The following is an 8,208-nucleotide window of genomic DNA, read 5'->3' on the forward strand; positions in this document are numbered from 1 at the left end:
TTGTCTGGAGCTCTGGCTGGCTCTGGACAAAGCGCGACACCCAGTTCTTGCCAACAGGTGGTGGAGGTGGATCTTGGCCGCGCGCAGCGAGTAGAGCGTCTGCCATTCGTCGCACATCGATAATATGGGGCGGAAAACCGCGCCGGTCAAGGTCTAGGATCCATTGTACGAGAGACTGCTCTTCAATAGGTAGTAGCTTTCTTTTTCTAGCGTTAGCAGTAGCTTGAGGTTGTCTACCTTGAAGGCGGTCATAAAGCGTTGAACGAGGAACATTAAATAGCTGAGCAGCTTTACGTTGACTCTTAATTTGATGTCTTTGAATTGATTGAGATGCAAGACAAAGTCTACCTTGCCTTTGAGGCGATAGAGAGCGTTGTTGTCGCGTCATAGCTGTTGTTGTGTAGAGGGTTAGGTCAAGTTTGGTGGGGTGGCCGGATGACTGGTGTGGCCGGATGACTGGTGGAACACGTTAGTATAAAACGTTAGTCATCCCAGCAACTTCTTTTGTAGAAATAGTGGAAAGTAGGGAATGCCCAATAAGTGCTCACGTAATCCCGACTTCAGCTTCGGCGGCACCTGGCGTCCGGGACGTGCCGAGACACTGTTGCGAGCCTTGCAGTTTCACCGTCTCGACGGTTGTATGCATAATACGGCTTGTTCACCTCACAGGCCCTCCTGCTACGATGGCCTCGGCTGGACCCTTTTGCTAATCCACATATGCAGATGTTGCCCAGCGCGTTGGTAGTGCCTTTCATAACCGTTTACGCGTAACTCCTCAGCTCTCGGCGCATGCGCATCCCTATCCGACACCCACGCGCCATCACTCTCCCTACTCGACAACCGACAAGCGATTGAAATGACTGTATCGCCAAACCCACGAAGAAACTCTGCGGAGGAAGGAGAGGCCTTCCTACCACACACTGACCCTCCAGATGCTCCGCTGCGCCCCGCGAAAAAGAAACCATGGCTCCTGCTCATAGGCCTCGTCTTCGCCCTCATCACGTTCATCGACATAGGCGCGTACCTCGCCGACCCGCCTCAAACGCGCATCTTCGAAGCAAACCTGTGTCTCAAATACTACCTCGAGCAGGATCCCTCGGTGATAGAGGCTGACGGAACTATACCAGAGAAGCTGTGCAAGGTCGACATAGTGCAGCAGAGACTAGCCAGCATCATGGGATGGGCAGAAATGTTCATGGCGCTGCCTGGCCTCTTATTGGCCATTCCGTATGGGACTTTGGCTGATAAGATAGGCAGGAAATGGATCTTTACAGCGAGTTTGGTGGGCATTGTGCTCAACTTTGCTTGGTCCCTGTTAATATGTCAGCAGCCCTCGGGGGAAATAGATTGGACATTGCGCTAACAGGTGTACACAGGCTACTTCACATCCCTTCCCCTGGAACTGACCTGGTTCTCCAGCGCATTTACCATAATTGGAGGCGGCCCTTTTGTCGCCATCGCCATCGGGCTCACCATGATTTCCGATATCGCGCCTGCGGAGAAGCGCACTACACTCTTTTTATACTTGACTGCATGTATCTTGCTGGCTGAGATGGTTGCACCCATGATGGCATCGTGGCTCATGGAGTATGGAGATTGGCTGCCCCTGCTACTGGCTTTTGGGTTTCAGGTGGTCGGTGTCTTTGTGTCGCTATTTATCCCAGAGACTCTGCACATGCGCGACTTGCCAGAACCTAAAGACACCGATGGCCAAAACATTGAGATGCAACAAATGGGGGGTATGTTTTCAATGCGATCGCAATTACACAACTTTCAGGGGGCGATTCAGTTTTTGAGAGATGATTGGACGCTCGCCCTGGTCGTCTTTACGTTCTTGGCAAACAGGCTTGGGAGACAGTCCATTTCCCTTTTGGTGCGGTATGCGTCGAAGCGCTACGGTTGGGAAATCAAGAAAGCAGCATACTTGCTGTCGTTCCGGGCAGCAGCTAACCTCGGATCCGTCAGCGTTGTCCTTCCACTGATCAACTTTCTTCTTTTGAAAAAGCTACACTTTCCAGCGCACCGAGCTGACATGTGGATTGCATGTGGTTCCATCACACTTACAACCATTGCGCTTTTTGCCATGGGCATCGCTGCGCATCCTGGACTACTGATCATTGGTCTTCTGATATACAACATGGGCTCTGGCTACACTGCAGCTATGCGCTCCATCTCTATCCATGTCATCGGGGGCCAGTCAAGTCCCAACATAGGCAAATTGATGAGTACCATTGCTATGGCCGAGAGCTTTGGCGCAATGATTGGCGGACCGCTGCTGAATGAATTATTTCAGGTGGGCATAGGCTTTGGTGGCATGTGGCTGGGTCTGCCATTTTTGGGCTCTTCTCTCGTGTATTTCTTCATGACCTTTGTAACATTCTCTATCGACGTGAAGGACCAGAAGACTGGTTATGTAGAGGTGCGTGGTGACGACGAAGACTTGTTCTATGGCGAAGGGGGTGGCTCGTTGCAGCTGCGCTAGTAGGCAACTGGCCAGAAAGAGACTTTGTGAGGACTGTTTAGAATGCGTTGTTTGATCTAGATATTTACTAGCCGGGTCTATATTTTCTTTTGGGCGAGAGGAAGATGGATGATAACGCGCCGGTGACCGACTTAACGAGGGCAAGTGGCATGTTGCCGAATAGAAGACTTTCCGATTGCGCTCCATGTCCCTTGCTTCCTACACTCATAGCTCTCTCCCTTATCTCAGGCTCTTTGGCCAAACAGTAGCTGCTACTGGCAATGGGTCAGCTGCTATGTTCAGACTTTTGTACCACTGCACCTTGTCTCCGATACCATACGCCAGCCGTGCTTCATTACCGCTGTTTCTGCTACATGTTGCCAACACGTCTTTAGCACTGCTTTGCTAGGTTGCAATTCACCGTCTTACCCCTTGAAAATCAGCAGTAAGCAGATTTATCCCGTCACCGACATGCTGGCTCGCGCAAACAGCGACGCGGGTGCCCGTCTCCGGCGCTCCAAGTCGGCATCAACAGTCCACAAACGACCCGTTTCCACCATCGAGTCGATCGACTTGGAGGCTGTCAGGCAGCAGGCCGTGGCTGCTGCGACAGCGGCTTTCTCAAGAGCACAGGTTCAAGATGCGTCGGATCGTACTGCCAGATATAGCTCTGACGTCTCGAGATCGAAGAGTAATGCCAGCCGCAAGTCTCTCACAGCCCAGGGCAGTCATTTTCCGCCACGCGAAGGCAGCTTTCGAGCCATGCAGCGACCAAAGATGGAGCATAGCAAGAGTAGCCAGCGCCTATCGCAAGCCTCGACCGTCAACATGGAGCATAACAAACCGACTATCGGCGGATCGCTGTCAGTACAACGCCAGTTATCAGCACAGCCGTCGGTAACGTTCAACGAGAATGTCAGGCCTAGCTCCCAGCCCAAGAACCCTCGATCGAGCGCTGCATCCTCGGTGACCTCACAACAAATTAGAAAGGCACGCTCCATGTACTACGCAAGCAGCATACAAACCGGGTCACCTATAGCGAGACCACCGGCAAAGTATTTGGCCACTCCGTCCTCAGCCAGTACAAGTCCAGTGTCAGAGCCTTCGCCTATACATCCACTTCCTCGATCACTCCGTCCATCACCGCTGGCTGCTCCGCGTATACCGGTTACTGTTGCAGCCGGCGTGACACTTGACCAGGCGCGTGACGATTACCTCCAGGAATTCCAGCAAAAGTCGGTCAAGCCCAAGCCTTCCATATTCCTGGCGCCTTTCAAGAAGAGACAGGATAAAGGAAAAGAGAAGGCGAGACGGAGTGTCACTGACACACAGGCGTTTCCTGTGTCTGATGGACAGGGGCCCGACGATTCGACTACGGATATCACTCTCAGCGAATTCATGCCGCCACAAGAGCTGAAGGAGAGGCGTTCCTTCTCTGGCTCGTTGAAGAATAAGATTATGAAAGTCTTTCGACGTACATCCATCAAACCAACCAATCTTCCCGTGCAGCATATTGCAGCTAGTCGCGACTACTTCAGTACTTCTCACGTCCGTCCACCAAGTGACAATGATGCAACATCTATACCATGTCCAGACGAGGCAACGTTACAACGCGTACGTGAACGCACGCCTTCGCATGAGGGCGTTCATCCTGCTTGTCTACGTTCGGGATCTCGAAGTAACAGTGCCGGAAGCGGGCGCAGTGGGCGCAGTCTACACAGTGAAGCCAACGCTCCACACGTGCCAGCATCTCGTATGACGAGCTGGGGTACAACCACAACGACTGACACACTGGCTCAACGCGCTATCAAACGAATGACGGTCATACACGAGTCCAAAGATAGCATCGGAAGTGAGGCTGATCAGATCACCTCAGTGACTGCTACAAGGAGAAAGTCCCTGCCTCTTCCACCACTCTCATCTTTTCGCGACCCTATGCCCATGCAAAGCCTTGAGGAAGAAAACTCAACACCCATAGACCCCAAAAGAGTCTTTTCTGCCTTGATGAAAGAGATTGGTACAACCAGGTCTTCAGAAGAATCGGCAAGTCCCACGAAACGAACACCCGGCGCGGAAAGCGATGTGTTCGAGTCTAGGAAAACCAAGCTGCAATCTCAGACTCGAGACCTGCATTCTAGTGGCAGCCATATTCGTAGTAGCATCGAGCTTGACTTTCGTCCGCCGTCACGCCGACCTCCAACGGCCCAGAGTGCACAGAGCAAGACTAGCACGATCAGGTCTCTTGGAAGGGCGATTCGATCAACTATCCGCACTGTAACGCCTGCTGGACAACCCTCGTCGCCCGACCCTGATATCAGAAATTGTGCGCCTGAGCGCGGCCATAGAAACGACCTTGCACCTCATTCAAACTCTACGCCAGAGACGGAAGGAAGTGAGGGAGAGCATGTTGGTAAACGGAAATATGTCACTCAGATATTCGCACCATCGGCCTCGCAGATTGAGAAACGAATGGATAAGTCTAGAGACCGGTGGAAGAATCCTCTCGAGCAGCCTGAGAATCCTCAGTTTCCACGCGAGACTGACAAGTCTTGTGACGTTACAACATTGGCTGAAGAGTCTCACGAGATTCTGGAGGAAAGTGCGGAGATGGACGGATCAGGACAGCATGTTTATGATATCAGTGGCCAGGACTCACGCAAACACGCGAAATCACCAAACCCTTGTCGCTCACCAGGCTCGAAGGACGTGATTACACCAATGTCCCCCAGTATCTATTCCAGAAACACAGACGGTATTAGCATCGATCATAACGATAGTATCATATCTTTTGATGGTACTGGCCAGTTTGAACAAGCACACCACGCAGGATCAGCAGTCATTCTCACGTCTCAATCTGTCAGGAGCTACGTTGTGGGAACTCCATCGCCTCAGCGTGAGGCGCCAGCTCGTACCAGTCGCGACTGGAGGGCTTGGTTGTCGCATGAGATCTCTGGCATGGAGCTGAATAGTCAAGAGGATCTCAGCATAAACGAACATTTTGCAAATATTTCCAGGACAAAACGATCGGGCTCCGTGCGTACGTCGCATACTGAACATGAGGATACGACGGTGGTTTTGCGAGGTTCTTTGGATCAATACGATGATGAGGCGTTGGGTCCTAGGACATCTTACCGAAATGAGCATCTGGGTGAGGTGAAGGATTGTGAGGGCGATAATAGGGAGGTGACTGGTAAATTCCAGGAGCAAGACTCGCACCCCACTGCTTCCAACGCAAATGAGTCCAAGCGCGATTCTGGCTCTGGGATCAATGTATGCCCAACGTCGAAATCACGACCAGCCTCGTTTGCCAGTGGAAATAGGCGGCTTTCAATACCCGGAGTTCACGCCTCACAGTCACTTGTAGGCTCCGAGACATCAAAGCCACCCGCAATGAATGAGCGCTTCCCTTTGGCGAACACCGACCAACACCCCAGCAGCAACAGCCTTGTGTCTCTTTATTCCAAGTCAGTAGCCAACAGCACATCCTCGCTCCCATCCCTGAAACCTTCCAAGCCTTCGGTCGGGCGTGCAAACCTCAGCACCGCAGCACCAAACGAGTCCTCACAGCACATTCCCAGCACCGCAGCACCAAAGCGAAGTGATGCACAACACCACAGAAAAGAGAACATCACGCCGCAATCCCTTCGCAGCACAAAACAATACTCAACTCCAACACCACACTTCCCATCGCCCTTAGTTCCCTCTCAGCCGCTGCAACACTGCTCGCCACGCCGCCACTTCGCAAGCTCCTCTCCACAACGCAAAAGTCCCTCCGCCACCACGACTACTACTACTCCGACGAGGTTAACACCAACACGCCCCCGCATCCGTGCTGTTATCCGCCCTAAAAGCGCATTTGATCTTTGCAATACAACAACAACGACTACCACTACGGCGGCACTTCAGTACAACAATCCGGGTATAAACGCGACCCCAGAATCACCACTACGCAGACCCAGATCTTACGCTCGCGATCCGCATACACTTCCGCCTCACAACGAGGCTGGTGCCGCGGACACGCTGCAGGGTAGGGCTAGCGTCACGCCTGGCCATCGGCTGGCAGATGAGTTTCTACGCGAACGAAAGAGCGGGATTGGGTTGAGGGGTCAGAGTGAGATTCAAGAGCTGGGTGAGGGGGTTATGGGTAGTGCGGAGAAATTGAGGGGCGGATTGGTGCTGGTCAGGGAGGATACGCCTGCGTTTTTGTAACTGTTATATGGGGGAGGAGAGGCAAGGAAGGGAGGCTATGCTATGCTAAAGTACGGTACGGTAACCGGGAATGTTTTTCCCAAGGAGCGGAAATTGGGAAGAATCCAGGATAAACTTGAAATGGGCGAAGAGGAAAACAGCGCAACAACATGCTTTTCACATTTCTGCACATGTCCGATTTTTCGAGTTTTCCACTTCGGGCTTTGAAGAGATTCCGGGTTTGCGGGTTCGGGGCTCGGGTGAATGCACATGGCTACTTGGACGCCCGAGCAAACCATTCAACGACAAAACAAAACAAAAAAAAACCCCCGCACCGCACGCTGTTTTGTATAACACCACCACCGTCGCCGTCATCGAGGTTGCGACATACACATACGCATACACGTACGTACCACGGATGAAGCATAAAGGATAAGAGGTCCTTGTATCGGACTGCACCGGACTGGACTGGACTGGACTGTATAGAAACAGAAACAGAAACAGAAGAGTATACCACGCAGCGAGTATGCAATGTAGATTCCCCCCCCCCCCTTCGTTTGAGGTAAGTAGCGTTGATGGATAATGTATCCCTATGTACATACGTTTTTTCTTGCAAGTTTGCTGTGTGAAATTGTGTTGGGATGCGGCGGTGAGGAGAAAATGGGGGTGTTGAGTGGAGGTGAGTTGAGTGGAGTGGGAGTTGTGTTGTGTTGAGTTGAATGAGTGGAGTGGGTGGGTAATGGAGTGGGGTGATAGGTACATCCACGATGCTAGGGAAACTATTTAGCGGATTCCAAATGCTGTTTCAGCGCAGGTTTACACCGCGCAATAAGCTGGGTGTTTTTGAAGGTGTGTGTGTGTGTGCGTGATGGGTGGGTCGTTTGGCGGGCGGTGTTTTCGTGGGGGAAAAGGTGAGTTGAGAGTGTAGAGGGAGAGACAGAAAGGCTCGGTTAATATGCTAGGTTGGAGATATATGTAAGGGAAAGGAGGTCTTGGGATGTGTGGTGGTGCACTTATGAGTATGTTGAGATGTGGGTGTACTAAGTGTTTTTTTTACTTGTGGGATGGATTCGGAGGTGGATTTTTATTCTGATTTGGGTCTTGTGTAGCTATCTTTTATCTAACTTAGATACGATGTGAATGAGAGAGGAAGGGGGGCCTTGAAAGCATGTAGGCGTAATGGGTATGCTGACATTTAGGAGTAGGGGTATGGATTGAAGTTTATAAATGGGTTTGGCACTGAAATGGCGGGCTACACGATGAAGGAGGGTGGATTGGAGACATATGGAGCAAGGGAAGAAGAGCTGAGAGATTGGATGAAATTAGTGAGTTCCGAGTTGTACAGTTGGTGATTGTAATAGCGAGTCTGTAGTAAGAGCATGAGCTCCTTCATGGATAGACTGGTCTCGGTGCAGTGAGTGCTCAAGTTTCGACTTCACTGGATGATACTCTTCAGATGGCAACACACATGTGCAAAGGCACGTGCTATATTTCGCAGGCAAATTCTCATGCGCAGTACGCAAAGGGCATGGTCAGAGCTATTCCTATACTAACAGCGG

General features: G+C 51.6%; 2 protein-coding genes across 2 annotated transcripts; both read left to right on the forward strand.

The window, feature by feature from the left end:
* The first annotated feature begins 851 nt into the window (after positions 1-851).
* Positions 852-2,623, forward strand: SETTUDRAFT_116709 (uncharacterized protein). Its single transcript, XM_008029001.1, has 2 exons — positions 852-1,322; positions 1,377-2,623. Exons 1-2 carry the CDS (start codon positions 857-859, stop codon positions 2,480-2,482), a joined length of 1,572 nt encoding a protein of 523 aa, XP_008027192.1. The 5' UTR covers positions 852-856; the 3' UTR covers positions 2,483-2,623.
* A 309-nt stretch (positions 2,624-2,932) lies between these two features.
* SETTUDRAFT_92003 (uncharacterized protein) lies at positions 2,933-6,670 on the forward strand (the record flags this gene model as incomplete). Its single annotated transcript, XM_008029002.1, has 2 exons — positions 2,933-6,558; positions 6,610-6,670. The coding sequence occupies 2 exons, from the start codon at positions 2,933-2,935 to the stop codon at positions 6,668-6,670; spliced, it is 3,687 nt and encodes a 1,228-aa protein (XP_008027193.1).
* Positions 6,671-8,208: the final 1,538 nt, after the last annotated feature.

Source organism: Exserohilum turcica (assembly GCF_000359705.1).
Source record: "Exserohilum turcica Et28A unplaced genomic scaffold SETTUscaffold_3, whole genome shotgun sequence".
Taxonomy (NCBI): domain Eukaryota; kingdom Fungi; phylum Ascomycota; class Dothideomycetes; order Pleosporales; family Pleosporaceae; genus Exserohilum; species Exserohilum turcicum.

What these genes read in the sequence shown, in the direction of transcription:
- SETTUDRAFT_116709 (XM_008029001.1), top strand. Translation starts at nt 857, where the DNA reads ATGACTGTATCGCCAAACCCACGAAGAAACTCTGCGGAGGAAGGAGAG. An exon ending in TGCTTGGTCCCTGTTAATAT is followed by an intron (nt 1,323 to 1,376) that starts GTCAGCAGCCCT and finishes AGGTGTACACAG; the next exon opens with GCTACTTCACATCCCTTCCC.